The following is a 16,083-nucleotide window of genomic DNA, read 5'->3' as shown; positions in this document are numbered from 1 at the left end:
TTGGCTAAACACTAGTCAGCACAGAAGGCTACATGAAAACAATCTGCTTCAGCAAATGTGCTTGTTTTAGCTGTTCATATAGAAAACTGCCTGAATCTGCCTCTTAAGCCAATAATATATTGTAGCAGATTGGATGCAGAGTTCTCATAAATTTTCCTCTTGCTGTTTGAACTTCATCCCAAACATAGGCACTGGATGACTCCTCTAGACGTAACAACAGACAGAGAGAATGGCCGTGTTTCTAAGCCCAACTAAGGCAACCTTTTGCCCAGATCCTTCAGCCAACAATAAACAGTTCTGGACTGAGCTACAGTAGCAGGCTCTGGAAGGACACTTTTGGTAGGCTTGTGGGGTAATATGATGCCTTAAAATGTAAACTGAACAAGGAAGAAATACTGTACTATACTACAGGGAAGATGGAGAAGGGGAAAACCCTTCATATGCATGAAAATTGAGGTATGTCAGTTCTTGGTCATATTAGTCTTGCTCACCAACAGAATGTCAGTCTTCATGTTGCAAAGAGCCAGAAATCTTAACCCTATACAGAAGTCTTTATCTGTGTCTAGTGCCCACTGAAAGAAGGTGGCTACTGGAGGAATTTTTAATTATTTGCAATATAGTAGAACAGGAGAAGATCAATCAACAGTAATAAATGCCATCAGTGAGCTTATGAGTATCTACAGGGATTGCTATAACTGAAATCCACCTGCCAATGCATTTAATTTTCATTAGAAATCAATTAAACTTATTTTATGATTTGAAGTGTAGCCTCATTCTTGGCTCAGCACATTCACTAAGTGGATTTCTGTTCATCACAGCTGTCTTACCGTTACTGTAAGACAGTATACTATTATATATATATGTATACACAGTATATTATTATATAGTATATTATTATTATTATGTATTATTTATATATTTATTATGTTATATTATTATTTATATTTATTATTATAGTTTATTTTTATTATAAGATATTATATATAAATATACAGTATACTATTATACTGGACTATTATTCTATGGTACGTATGAAATGATCAGTTTTTTAAAAGATAAAAGGCTATTGATCAATTAGTTCTGTACAGTTGCCAGCAGGAATCTCTTATTTTTTGCCAGTTACACTTTTTTCACTTTATTTCTTACAGTTTCTTCAGAAAATGGTTTGAGAAGAGAAAAATTAAAAGCAAATATTCTTTTTAAAAGCAGTTTAGATCCAGTCATTAATTTTTCTACCACTGTGCAAACAGCAATTGACAAATAATGCAGAAGTAAGAAACATAACACTAGAGAAATCATACATGCTTCACTTATGTTAGGAAAGGCCTATTTTGACCACTGAAACATTTCCTTTGCTCTTGATGCTTGAGTAGTAGTGCATTCAGTTGAACAGAAGCAAAATAGTAACACTCACTTTGCTACCTAGATCTCTTGCTTTTTTTCCCTCCTCTTAAAAAGTGCCTCAAAACAGAACCTTTGTTCTTTACCTGCTCAAACATAAAGGCAAATTCCACGCTATCTTTTGGGACATTTTCTGTGTCCAGGAAGCAGTAGAGCTTGAAGTAGAACTTCCAGTGCATCTCCCCAGCTTCAGCAGTGGCAGCAAGCCTGCATCATTGTGTTAAGAGGGAGAGAGATCAGATCTGTGAAATCAAACTCTTTTCTAAATTGCCACCTGTGGAATCTAAGCAAGGCATCAGCTGAACTTTGCTTAATGTGTGTCTGTGTACTTAGAGCCTACAGCAAAATCAAATCTTGACTCAGTTCTCAAGTCAACGGTTTCCAACCCATATTCTCTTAATAAATGTTGGTTTTTGGATAACTCAGGTGTTAATAAAACATAATTAGGTCCTGTAATAGAACTGCACAACACTTAAAACATTCCTTTTCCCCCTGTTTTTATATGGATAAAGGGGGCTGATTGCCATGCATAAAAAGGATGACAAGTATTTAGGTTTGTATTACATTTTCTTACTACAGTGCTATGAGTGGTTTCAATTTTGCTGGTAAGAGAAATGTTGTGAGGTGTACTGTGGTGACTTCCATGTGAAGTCAGATAACAGTCAGAATGGCAGTGACTGCCTGGAGGTCAGTTTTCACAGCCACATGGCCAGTAATGGTGGAAAAATTTGTAGTAATGGAAAAGAAAATGTGGAAATAGTGATGAGAAATATTGCTCTGCTGGTGTCAGGACAGGAAAACCAGCACAAATGGATAGGTGGCTATTAAGTCTTTTAAGAAAACTAAGGAAAGAGATCTTTTTGTTCCAGAAATAGCCATGTGTGTAACTCAGCTGCATCATCACAAACAAGCAAGTCAAAGAGAAAATTCAGCATTACCAACATTGGAAATTTATTTAATTACTACTTATTAGAGTGAAGAGAGGAGAGGTACACTCACTTTTCAAACTTTGCCAAGACATCAGCTACAATGGTTCTGCTTTCAATTGCTTTATCTGTAGTTCCATTGTATTCAAACAAAGCAAACATATTTCTGCTATCCTCCATGGCCAAGCCACGAATTAACTTTTCAACCACCTAATGAAAAACAGCACATGAAAAAAGCTTAGCATGGAAAAACCACAGAGTAAGACAGATACATAGAAAGAAGAACTAGGTTTTACTTAGGCTAAAAATGTTATTAACTTGTCCTCATCAGCATTATTGATTGCTGTCAAATTCCACTGTCATTTTTATTCTTTCAGAATACGTATGTGCTATCTCCTGACCAGATATAACCCCCTGTATTCCAACTCATCAAGAGTCTTCCAGTTTTAGGAAGCAGCTTGGCTGTTATGCACACCAACATCTACTGAAGTTTCTCCAATAATGCTCTCTGCCTAATTGCTTAGTCTTTCCTTTAATGCTTCCTGTAAGAAGGAACTACAGTTGGGTAATCCTCTGCAACACAAAGATATATTTTATAGCAGGGATTTCTCCAGAACATACTGCAGGGAGGGACAGCACTGTAAACTTTTCCTTCCCATAAAGGAGAGACTGGCAAAGAAAGTCCCAGTGCTTCCAAAGTGTAACAATACTGCTGCCTGCGAGTGGCACGTGAAGTGACATGCTGATTTTGTTCCAAAGACATTCTGTCACCACTTCTCACCTCTCCAGCTGTAGTGTGTGAGTTGATTGTAATCTTACAGGAGCCCCCACCATGGCAATAAACTGTGGATGTCATCTCCTGCCTGCCAATCAGCGCTTCTATTTCATCTCGTGACGGCACAAACTCTCTGTATTTGGTTTTCTTCAGAGATTCGTAAGTAAAAAGTGCGTATTTGTCCATTTCAGTTCCTGGAAACTGGTCACGAACCCTGTGAGACAAAGCTTATTACTTTAAGCTGCCAGTCTGTGAAGCTCGCTTATTTGAGAATTTTTTCCTCGAGAGTATTTCTGTATCCAGGACACTATTTAACTGACATGCTCTAAGTACAGACAAATACTTTTAAATTATTGAGTTTGCTGGTGGACTAACTTTCCTCATGACACACTCTGCATTCTTCCATTGCATCACAGCAAGAGGAACTCCACATTCAGGTTAATGCTGAACTGACAATGATTTATTATTATTTAGTGTTCACTGATACTTTAAAATCAGATTTGTAATTGTAGATTTGTACCTCAAATACACCTTTAAATATGATACTGTTCTTTTATGTGCACGATGCATATCTCATAAAATAAAGGCAAGCAGGATGAAGAATTTTTAACAGGTTGGTTTGGACAGTTGAGAATGGGGTCTGGGGATATGGGCTGAGTTAAGTTCATACAGTTTAAATATTTAAGTTTATGCAGTTACAAGAAGTCCCCCTTTTGCCAACATTAACGAACTGTGCATTCAACTTTGTGGCACTTTGCTTGATTCTTCAAATGTGTGTTGTTCCATCCAGACCAACTCATACACACTTCTTCTCTAAGTTTCTTTTCAGATTCACTATTTGGCATGGCCAGTTTCTTAATACCTTTTCAAGTCTCACTTCTAGATATCTAAACACTGTTACAACTTGTGGTGCTTTAGTAGATCAAAGGTTCTCACCTTTTGAGATGAAACTTGAGATATTTGAGGATGCTGCGACTGGGCAGAAATGTGCAACTCATGCAGGTGAGTATTTGCCAACTATAGAGGTTCCCCACGCTGCCAGGGTTAGGCACTTTATTGGTTTGCTTGATGAGCTGACAGTAGAGCTCATCTCGGAGGGGTCGTAAATCATGTCCTGTTTGGAGGATACCTTGGATTATAGGGATGGGATCAGACATAGACTCCAGCTGCTGTAAAGAATTAAATATCTTGATGGCTTCATCCTGCAGAGTTGTATAACCTTTGTCTTTCAGCACTACAAAAGAAATTTTGGGAGAAATGTGCTTAGACTGAGATATGAAAGAAAAAACACTCAGGCGTTATGTGGAAATTGCTTAATGCTACTCTGTGACCCTTGTTATGCAGGATATTAGAATCTATATTTTCCATGTCAAATGTAGGATGCAAACTCATTTTATAAGTCAATTTGCTACTGAGATTTGTTCCAGATTTAATAACTGAAAAGCTGTGTCTTGATTGATTATTTTTTGTGACTGAGAATTTTTCCTTTCAGAGAGTCACACTGCTAAGTGTCATATCACACTCCATATTAACTTCCTACCCTCATCTCAAGGATGAAACTTGTGGTCTCAGTAATATCTTGTTTAATATGCAGTTGCTAACTAAGATATCCCAATCCTTTTAAGGACACCAAGTTCACAATCATCAATAGCTCTGAACCATTCATTCCAAAGAGACTTCTAAATTAGTGTTTGGATCAAGAATATTAAAATGGATGATTACACTCATTTCAGGACTAAATGAAGCATTACTTTTTAAAACCATGTACACTCCTAAATGTTATTTCCCATAAATAAGGATTCCTGTCCCAACTTATAAAATGTACACCTGTTAATTGGAAACTGTGGCTGTTGTAGCTTTCCGCACGGGGTAGGAAGCAACAATAATTTGAGGAAGAGAATATGATTCAAGGAGACTGAGTGAATCAGGTTTAGTTGCTTATTTCAGTGCAAGACTTTTCAAACTCTTCTTAGCTGTATTGCTGAAAGCACTAGCAACCTTACCTTCTTGTAACTCTTGCAGGAACACCTCAAGCCCAAGGCTCTGTGCTAGGCAAACTGCTATTCTCAAAAGAGAACAGAGAAACTTGTATATTTGTATTATAAACATGCGTTTTGCTACCACTACTTGACTGTAGACTTAGAAGTTCCACCTATGGTTTAGTATTTCAGAAGGAAAAGTAGTTCCATTATTGGAAAACTTACAATTTAGATTGATGTCCCCATATGGCAGTGGCAGTAATGGTGAGTGCAATGGATGATGAGTGTAACGGAGAATAGGATTCCTCTTATAAATCTGTTCAACCACATCAGCATTCAGGCAGTTTTCCTATAGGGGTAAAAAAACCACAGGTTTTGGGGTCCAGCTTTAAGAATAATGCAGTGTCTTCTGCCCTTAGGTTGGTTGTAAAAAACCTGAGCAATCAGTGTTACCAACACTGTTTGGTGAGAAATCCAGTTATGGGTTCTGTGGCTGCCATGGCATGCTGTGGGCTATGAATGCTCAGTACCTGCTAACCTCAGGCCTTGGATAGGCTTGCTTTATCTGTGCAGTAAAAATAACAAATTACAGCAGAGCTGCAGGCCACCAAAATTAAGTATCGTAACAATTTTTAAAGTGTGTTTTCATTTTATATTCATTTTTAATCCAGTAATTCATAATGGCAAATGTGACATCTGTATTCAAGTTTTATTTAAAGTATTTCTCCTGCATAACTAACTGCCTTTCAGTTAGAAACTGCACAAGCTACCAAACAAAACAGTCCAAAATGCTTCTGTAAATCTGGTGCACCCACTCTGACATCCAAATACTGCTCTTACAGTTCTTCTTGGGCCAAGTTTGACAGATGTGTGACCACTGTCTTCTATCAGTCCTGAATTCCGTATGTTTCACCTACTCTGAAGAATAGCATTCATTGTCTTGGAACTGAAGACTTAATATCTCTTTTCCATGAGAGAAGAGGTGACAGTCTCTAAGGGAAAATGTCAGTAGCAGCTCTCCCCTCTTGCCTATTTCTTTGGTCTCTTGTGAGAATCATCCTCTCTCATAAATGCACATTAGGACAAAGCTCCAGAAGGACATTCTCTGGCTGTGCATGCACTGTCTCCAATGAGATCATAAAACAGTAAACATTAATTGAATGTTTTTCTCATGACACGGAGATGTGAGATGCTTACCGCAGGCTATCATAAAAAAAGAAAAGGACCATAATGACAAAAATAAAGTCAGAAGAACTGTTTAGTCCACATCCTGGCATGCTGCTTACTGTGAACTAAGCCAAACATGTCTGCTAACTCACGAACCTGCACAATGTGCTCTACTGCCAGGAGTAACCGTGTCTGTCAAGTTACACAAACCAATAAAACTTGTTACTGTTTTAATGACAGGAATTTAGCCCTCTTGCCCTTCAAGCTACACTTCAAAGTTTGCTCTTCTACTGTTTAGATAGAAATTCTTTTATCAGGTCAGAGAATACATTCAGGTTTCACAATTTTAGTCCATGTCACTGTGTAATTAAAATGTAATTTTCTGCATTATTACCCAATATGGCAAAGCCAAAACAAAGATTTAAGGAAGCATTCTTTCTCACCCTGCGCCATCCTGCTTGTGCCTACCTTAATATCCTGAATAAGCTGTTGAGTTGGAGTATCAATGGGTGCCTTTGTGTCAATCACGTTCTGGATGGCACTTGACCAGCGGGTCGCCTCATTAAGCAATTTCGTATGGAGGCGGTAACAGTGTTTGCGTCCGTACACAGTCACATTCCAGTAACCTGCCACAACAGCAAAACTGGGCATCATACAAGCTGCACCCCAGCAGACACCCAGGGCTGCATCCCACATCATGCCAGAAGTCTTTCAGGAACTAAAATTTTGCGAGTTACTAAGTAGCACAATACAGATACTGTGGTATTAAAGGAGATTTCTCCTATAAAGAAGCCTAGGAGTAGCCTCAGATGACAACTATTCATGTAGCCCCATGTTTAACCCAGTAATCCTAGTAAAAATCACTGTAAGACAACATTCTTAATACTGTGGAATACTCTTAGGTCCTTGTAGCTTGTAGACCCTACTTCTCCAGTCCTGTCTGTCACAGGAAAATCTGAGACAGACTTGCTTTGTGTGCAAGAGTCTTTCATAGTCTGTGGCACACGTACAAACAGGCATAAAGCACAAACTACCTCTTCTGTCTTTAATTTTACACCACTGAATTGGAAACTATGACAGTAAGAGCACTTCAGTTCAAATCCTCTCTCTGCATCATTGTATAGGCTTTTTATGAAATAGATTCAGTAGAAGGAACTGTGTTTCATCTTTCACTAGTGAAAGCCTCTTTGAAGTGTCAGTGACCCCAATGAGATAATACAGGACTGTCAACAGTCGCTTCTCATTGGCAAACAGACGCTTCCAAGTTGAAAACCAGTTCTGAAAGTGCACAGTGGAGCTGACTCAGGTGTAGTATGCAGGTTACCACAAACTGGACTCTTACTCTGCATCTCCCTATACCTGCTCCAATGCTGCCTCTCCTAGTTCCTCAACACATAAAATAATGTATGAGGAGAGTGCTACCCATGTCTTTCCCCAGGTCTTTGATGTGTAAGCGTAAGCATAAGTGTAACTTCGCAGCAGTGATAATTTGTGATAATTTGAATGTTGGTGAGAACAAATTTTACTCCTCTATACATTACCTTTGTTTTTCACCCAGTAATTCCCTGTAGAACACCTCAGCGACTTCGGAACCGGATTTGTTCATGGAACTGCATCCATAATAATCCATTTAAAATATTCTTTGTTTCGTATTTCAAATATGCATTGTTTCTTGCATTGCTATCTAGAAGGACTGAAGTCATACTTGAACAAGAGCAAACATTTACCTGTTTCTTTGAAGATTTTTTCATCAGGTGGGACCACTGAGCAGAGGCTGTTCAGGACCAGCGTACCCAATTTCAAAGCATTTTTCTCTGAACTCTTGTAGTAGTCCAAAGAATTGTGCGTCAAAACAAACCAACGCTTCTTAAGTTTTAATGAGGACATCTTTGGGTTGTTCTTTACTTCCTTGTGTAGCCACCCTGTTAAGGACACAATTTGAATCCACTTCTTTTTCTTGAACAGTGTTGGACAAAAGTAGGTTGCTAAAAGTTAGTTGCATACTTTTAGCAACAACAAAAACATCGCCTGAATTAATAGACTCACATATGAAAAAACATCGAGTAACGTTCTCAAACATTGAAATTATAAAATCACTATGAAAACCTTTCAATTTCAGTGTTTCACTAGAAGAATTATCTTGTCAACTTACAAAAACACTTTTGCTGTCATGACAGTGTTTTCTTACATGGCACAGCAAGAATATAATTTCAGCTGTATTAATTTGTGAGTAAAGTCCACCACAGAAAGATGAGGCTGCAACATTAATCATGTTGGCATATTACCCACATTGTACGATGGGAACAATCTCTTCAAAGCATAATGGATGCTATTTATTTTTTACTGCCTCACTCAGTTCTTACCCCTCACAATGAATTCTTGTCCCTCCACTCTAGTGTCCCCCTTTGACCTCTGAAGCAGGGTTATCCAGTGATGCATCTCTTCAGGAGTGTCAGCATTACAGTGAAGAACACGGTTAGCAGTGATGATCACAAATGAATTGGGTCTGTGAAAATAAACAATTGAAACAGACATTATAATCAGCAAACATACTGTTTATCTCACCACCATTGTTTGCATTTTCTACCAAGACAAATACTGTCCACCTCTAATGCATTATTTAGTTATCACCTAAAGAAAAATATTAAGCATTTGAAAAGACTCAGTTTTGTTACATTTACAACAAAACGCAAGGGCTATGAATGGTGGGAAAGTTTACATTAAATTGCAGCTTGTTATATCTCAAAATAAATCTGTCCTCAGAAAAACTTGCAAACTTTAATCAGATTTGCATGTGAATCAGAACTGTTTCAGGGTCACATCTATTTAGATTGTCTGCTTCAGTAGGTAGCTACATTAGCTAAAACAAACTACAGTATACAAAGGTCTATAGTAAAGCAGTGTGTGAACACGGTTTCTTTTATTTTTAATGCAGGGCAACCCAATTCACAGAGAATACAATCTATTTTTAATGAGAGTCTGGCTTTTACCCAATCCTACACCAGGATTCACTGAAGCACGAAGAACTAGCCCAAGAAAAGTGTTCTGATGGCTCTCTGCATGAGACAGGGATGTTCCTCAGCCTACAGTGCTTGCTTTAACCCTTTACCATTTTTTTTTCACCTGGAGCAAACCGTCAAAACATAACATAAAACCCCCCCACAAGATTAAAAAATCCACGTGAAAAATGCTTACAAGAGAAATGCTTGACTTACTGCATTAACTTAGTGCAGGAGAAATGTTAATTTAAAATTGTGAAAGCTTTGGACATTTGTGTTGCATTGTTTAGGAAACCCGGGCTTGTAAACTCACTGTCACTTCTGCTATCAGTGTTTTGGTGGGCCAAGGACAAAGCACTACCTTAGAACCAGCTGTTTTACACATGTACACAATGAGGAGAAACTGGAGTAGGCCCCTACAGTTCAAATAACACCTCACATCCAGTAACCTTATAAACCAGTCATAGTCTGAACCCAGATTACTTTTTGTTTCCTTAAACACCATTAGTAGTTCAAAAACTAAGAATAACCTGACTTTTTTGTTGTTTCTATGCTGCAGTGTCTTTGTTAAAAGACATTTTTATTTTGAGGAAATAATTTTCATCCCTGAAGAATACAACATTCATGAAGGAGAAGCTGAACAGAAAAAAAAAATTAAAATTAATTTTTCTGCCTATTACATTACGAAGGAACTCAAAAATCAGCTGTTCTTTTTTTCAGGAGCATAAATGTATAAATAAATGGAACATTTAATCTTCCAGTTTTGGATCAATTTAGGAGCTGAAGAGTTCAGGTATGAAGCAGTGTCACAGAAGTTATTGAAGCCCCCTCAAAATGCACCATCATTCCTGTTCCATGTTTTAACAAGTGGTGCTTAGTGCTATGAAAAGGGAGGCAATAATGAATCATTTTAATATATGGTTGGCAAGTAGAATATATAGACTAAAGCATAAAGTATCCGATTTTGGCTAGAGACAGTAGAAAAAGAAAGTTACCAGGCATGGTTTGACTTACCTATCTGGATTGTCAGCAGCACAGACAGAATCAATTAGTCCCACATCGAGTGTACCCTATAAACAAATATCCAACCAGAAAATGAGGAAGACATTCACTAATTACATTACTCAAAGTACTCTTCTGAGAGACAGGAGAAAGAAGCAGCAGCTTTGATCAAGCAAAATGAACTGCAGGTTTGGGCATCAGTTTCTCTTAATCATTAAAACTGCTGAGGGGAAAACTAAGAGACTTGGATGAATTGATTCAGTAAAAGATTATTTGTAATTAGGATGGAGGCAGCTCAAAAATTGCTCTTTTCTATGCTTCCAAACATGCTCGAATTTTTCAGTGAAAACTGCCATCCCAATATAAATTACATCCTCTGAAAACAGACTTCTAAAGCCATTGAGCGTAAGTTTTTGTTTTCCTTGGCATGATATTAGGTTCCAAATATATTCTATTAATTACCAATGTATGTTGTACATAATGATAGATGCAGGATCAGAGAAATCTTGAAATTTTAACTCTTGGATTTTTAATTTACTTATTAACAGTGTCTTTGCAAAATTTCAAAATCAAGTATACACTGTGATGTGACAGGGAAGTGGACCAGAAAAAAACACCCCCAAAACCAAGTCATTTTTCCTCAAGGTGAATGATGGGAGAAGAATCAGAAGTCACTCTCTCTCCTTGTACAGCTACAGAACCAAGGATGTGGAAGCTCTAGCCAGTGTCACAGCTGCCACCACATTTGAACAAAGTGGGTTGTGACTCTCAGAAGCTGTGGCAACCACAGTACCCCTATTTTCTAAAAATATTTGTTTTGAGAAGTTCTTCAGATTTAGACTTACCACTGCATTCTGTGGATTTGCCTGCTCATCATGCATCTCCCGGATCTCCTGCTCTGTGGACGCATGGACTTGACTCAGTACACTGAACCACTGGCTGGGGAGAGAAAGGCAGCAGTGTAAGTAAAATTTGCTCTGCACAAGCCTTCTGTCACCTTTGTTCTGCAGAGAACTAGCAGGTTCCACAGCTTTTTGAAATTGCTTAAGATTCCTTTTGTCAACAGGCATAAAAGCAGCAAGGCTTTATGTCAGTTCAAGTAACACTGGGTGCACAAGCAAGCCCCTCCAGGTCTCCCACCCAAGCTTGTATCATACCCTTCTTGCTGACAAGTACACACGTACACTAAGTGGGATCTCTGAAAAACTGCTGTAAACACACTGAAACATCTGAGTGCTTGGAGAGTCTTTGTAACACATTCCACATGTTTCATCTGGAATAAAATACATTGCTTGCTAGACACAAAGCCTTGAATGGGAATCCCAACCTTCAGATTATAAATTGTGTCACACTGATAGTATGACTGGTAGTAATTTCTTACAGTGATACTTCTGCAAAGGCCACCCAAGTTCATTGCGTTCTCTGTAGAAGCACAATCGAGAGGGAAAAGAGAATAAAACCCCCAAGAAAATAACTCTACAGTTTTTGTTCTCAGTGGAGAACTGAAAAATCCAGCTGCTGGAAGGATGAGCCAATTTGTGCCACTCCAGTGGCACTGTATATATCCAGAACAGGAAAAATGGCAGAGGTTTCCTGTGCTTCAGCCCCTAGTCCTGAGCAGCAATTGCAGAGGCATTTAATTCCAGCCACACCTTCTGCTTCTGGGAAACCTCCATCCTTCTAGCACTTGTATATGATAAAGCTCAACTGCTCTAAGGAATGCCACTGAAATCTAAGGGCAGAGCTTGGCCTGTTCAACAGGTTCCTGAATGCCATTCTTTGAGATATAAATTTGCCATTCTAATGAAAACCACCTGGGGCCAAGTTTTCAAAGGGCTCAAAAGCCCAGCCTTTAAAAAAGACTCCTCATTTTTCTGCAGAGGCTCCTCCACCACCACAGGGTTGAGGAAACACTCAACCTACTGCCAAACTACTGGACTTAAATGTCAAGTTATCTTTTGTGCAATTGATTTTAGTTACAGAATTTTTGCCTAGGACACTGAAGAGATGCCTCCTTAACTCCAGCATACAGAAGCCAACTGTTCCCCCAAAATGTAGATTTCTGGAAACTGAACTGCTAAAATAGCTTGAGAAAAACTGTGTAGGCTGTCAAACAGTACCATCACTGCCGTATTCTAAATTCTTTTTATCAGGTCATGCTTTTATTAGAAACAGTGCAAGCAATGAAGAAAAACAAAGATTGAGCATGCTAGACCATAAAGCAGATGAGAACATACTTAGTTCTGATTCTTTTTTTAAGACTCAGAGACACCCACAGAGAGGTTGTACTTAATACTTTGCTGGATGTAAGGCAATGCCACAAAGAAAGGAGAGAAGCTGTCATCTAGAGAGGAGGAACCACCAGCTGAAGAAAAGCTGAAACTGAAGTAAAAAAACTGAAGAAAACTAAGCCTCACCTACCAAAAGATTCTCACAAATTAAATTCAGCTTTCCTTTCTGGGCTCAGGAATTGCAAATGTATTTAAACTTCTATTTCAATTAAAAAAAAAACAAAAAACAAAAAACAAAAAACAAAAAACCAGAAAGACTTCATAGCACTATATGCACATCTAGTGATAATTTATGGATGGATTTTAAAGAACAATTCAGAGTTTTCCTGATTTCATTTAATCTTTGTGTAAACAATGAAAATGAAATGAATCATGGCACTTTGCAAAAGACAAAGGCAGTCTTTATTTTTGCTTTCTTCCCTCACAGGACCTCCTTTGTTTTTCAGCTCAGTCCCAGAACACAGAAATAGGGAAAAAAGCTAGGGATTTGAAAGGAAGAAACCCTCAGCAGTGGCTGCCCACTGAAGCATCACTTCTTCAGTAATAGTAACTCCTCTTCTGGGTGCCTGTGCCATGTTTTTCTTGGTTTTTCCCTTAATTTGAACAAAAAGCAACCTCAGATCCTGATCTCACCCAGGTACAAAATATTTTTTCAATAGCAGATGTAGACCAAACACAGCCCAATGATTCATGCTTCACTTTTCACAATGCTTTGTTAACAAGGATTTGACTTAAGTGTGTCTGCAAATCCTTACACATTTTCTTCATTAAGTCTTCTGGGATGAGTGAGAAAAAAGGAACAGGAAATACACTGATAAAAGGTAATGTAATCTGGATGGTTTGTTATTCATTCTATACACAAGAGTGTATAGTGTCTCCTCTTCCATCTTTAAGAAAGAAATGAAGGAGATGCATGGCAACAGACAAGTCTGTGAGCTGATAATTGCTTATTGGTCCCTAGGGCACGCACATAAGTCAGGTAAAAGAGACTTCAGCTAAGCCTCCACTTTAAAATATGCTTACATCCCACAGAAATGTTAACAGTAACTGCTAGAAAGCTCCTAAGTTATTTCAAGGATAACTTTAAGGATAACTAAAAAAATGAGGACAGATTTTGCATTGCTATATCTACATCTGTACTCGGGCTCCTGTGATATAGGAAGGCAGTCTACCTTGGAAAAGAACAGAATATGAAAGAACTTTTGAGGCTTCTGAGTGAAGTAGCTCAAGTGATGTTGACAAAGGCCTGTATTCTGGCCTTGGGGCAGCAAGGCAATGGGTAATAAGCTCTGATTACTAAGTTAACTTTATTTAAATGCTTGATTTTTATAGGCAAGCATGTTATTATCGTGCATGAATTGTAGCATGGGGATTTTTTTTAAAATATGCTCTACAACTGATCTGACAAGTCAGACTTGCTCCTCACCTACCTACCTCCCCCATAGTTATATAGATATGAATCCTTTAGCAACAAAAGCAAGACCCTTTTTAAATATGCAGAGTGGGAAGCACTCACACACTCCTCTTACATGAATATGCTTTTGCTCCAACATACAGTGACTGCATTGCAACTTCTATCTGAAAAAAAAATTTAGGTTCTGCTTAAACAAACAGATCTCACCCCTAAGAATAAAGTGCTTCATTTCAGGCAGACTACAGGGTCTCAAATACTGATTTGATTAATGCAGCTAAACCCAGCAGGGTAATCCACAAGCCAAGCATCAGTGGCTAACAACTGCCTCTCTACAGACAAACTGTATTTCATCAAGTTGCTAGTAACACATGGATAATAGCCAAATTCTAGGCAAATTTTCATTGGCAATCTGACTCTTCCTGCTTGTTGTTGTCTTGTCACGATGTTTTTTCCTCAGCAAGCCTTTCAAAACGTGTGTTAAATGCAATGTGTTTAACACAGCTTGAATATTTTGTGACAGTGGTCAAACAAATTAGTGACAAGCCAAAATCAGAATGGCAGAGAGGTTAAAAAGGAAAAGGAAGAGAAGATAGGCCCAAAGATTTTCATACCTTGCATCTTCAGGAGATTCAGCAATTAAGTGGTAGGTCCTATCACTCATTATTAGATCAATACCATTTTCTTTGCCTGTATTATCAACAATCTCTCTGAAAATAAGGAAAACACAAAGATTGAGCATTAGAGATGGTCAACATTTTGAAACTTCTTTTCTGCTGAGGAGCTCACAAACTACTGATACCTAAAACAACAGCAGTCAGTCTTCATCAGGTTCATTTGCGAGACTCACAACGTTATTTATCAGACCCAGTATTACTTTGCCCAACTACTGCTGTGTTTTCTGCCTACACAGTACAAATATTCAAACTACTATGAATGTCACTACACCAAAGTGACCATTCTGTTACCATTTTACCAAGAACTAAAGAAAGAGCAAATCATTTTAAAACCCCGAGAAAGGCAAAGATAACTGAGTTAAGAAATGGATATATTTCTGAACTGACTGCATAACCAAGTGATTTTTGGAATGCTAAAAAAGAAGATGTTGAAGATTGAAAACTGAAAGCAAACAAAACCTGGATTAATGATTCTGTGTGGTTGTGAGTCAGCATAACGACAACTCCAAACATGACTTCCAGAAAAAGCTGAGCACTCATCTGCTGAAAATTATGTATTTCTAATTTTTCATTTGGACATCTAAGTATTGATATAAAAACAACCATGAAAATTATAGCAATAATTAATGTATGACATTAGATTTCCCTGTAGCTTAATAAATAAACTTAAGTTCCCTTTTGCTGTTTTGCTGTATTTGTCTGAAGCTTACTATTTCCTTAGCTGGCTATATTTCCTTATCAGCTATACTATTCTCACAAATCTCTGTTCTATAAACAATATATGATAGCTTTGTGTATCAGACACATGAGGACCAGCTATCTGCTATCAATACAAAAAGCTGTAATTTTGTACTGTTTGACTCCTTCCCTCTCAGTAATGGTGTCCAAGCCTGAGATTTTTTAAATTGAACACGGTCCCTAATAGAGAGTGGTGAAATACATGAGTTGCACTGTAGGTTAGGACTGCACTCAGTAAACATTAACATTATCTAGAAAAGTTATTGTTTATTTCTTATGAAATATAGTTCTTTAAATACATATACCCTTTCTTTTAGCTAATTTATACAGAGATAGTCATTGATTGAACCTACATTTCAAACTAGGTTCAGTAACCTTTGTCTGACAATTTTAAAGTACGTGCAGCAAAGAACGTCTACAGGGCACAGCCAATGAAGCAATGAGGTAACAACAGCAACAAAAAAGAATAACTGATTGAACACATTAGAAAAACAAGCTAAATAAATGTTATGGTATATGAGACAGAGCCAAATCTAGTTTTAACAAAAAAAAAAGAAAAAAACAAAAAACATTGGATCTTCAGCTTCTATTCAGAGATTTACTTGACTGCCAACAGCCCATTGGTTTTTCAGGAGCAAGTCAGGATTCTCACTGAAACTCTTTTCTGTCCTACTTGAAATCAGGCTCAAGCCAGGACTGCCAAGAAAAGATTAATCA

The 16,083-nt window shown here is 37.9% G+C and overlaps 1 protein-coding gene across 1 annotated transcript in view; it reads right to left on the bottom strand.

The window, feature by feature from the left end:
• The window catches only part of MYO10 (myosin X), an 89,203-nt gene that overhangs the window by 2,556 nt on the left and 70,564 nt on the right, over window positions 1–16,083 (bottom strand). The window contains exons 26-36 of the mRNA XM_062499623.1: window positions 14,566–14,661; window positions 11,095–11,188; window positions 10,262–10,317; window positions 8,612–8,754; window positions 7,976–8,170; window positions 6,717–6,874; window positions 5,307–5,430; window positions 4,039–4,336; window positions 3,109–3,316; window positions 2,401–2,537; window positions 1,488–1,608 (exon numbers count right to left, since the gene is read on the bottom strand). Coding sequence (XP_062355607.1) covers window positions 1,488–1,608; window positions 2,401–2,537; window positions 3,109–3,316; window positions 4,039–4,336; window positions 5,307–5,430; window positions 6,717–6,874; window positions 7,976–8,170; window positions 8,612–8,754; window positions 10,262–10,317; window positions 11,095–11,188; window positions 14,566–14,661 — 1,630 coding nt within the window. The remainder of the gene's footprint in view (window positions 1–1,487; window positions 1,609–2,400; window positions 2,538–3,108; window positions 3,317–4,038; window positions 4,337–5,306; window positions 5,431–6,716; window positions 6,875–7,975; window positions 8,171–8,611; window positions 8,755–10,261; window positions 10,318–11,094; window positions 11,189–14,565; window positions 14,662–16,083) is intronic.

Source organism: Cinclus cinclus, chromosome 1 (genome assembly GCF_963662255.1).
Source record: "Cinclus cinclus chromosome 1, bCinCin1.1, whole genome shotgun sequence".
Classification (NCBI taxonomy): domain Eukaryota; kingdom Metazoa; phylum Chordata; class Aves; order Passeriformes; family Cinclidae; genus Cinclus; species Cinclus cinclus.
Note: the sequence above shows the minus strand (reverse complement) of the source record. Positions and strands in the feature narration are given on the sequence as shown.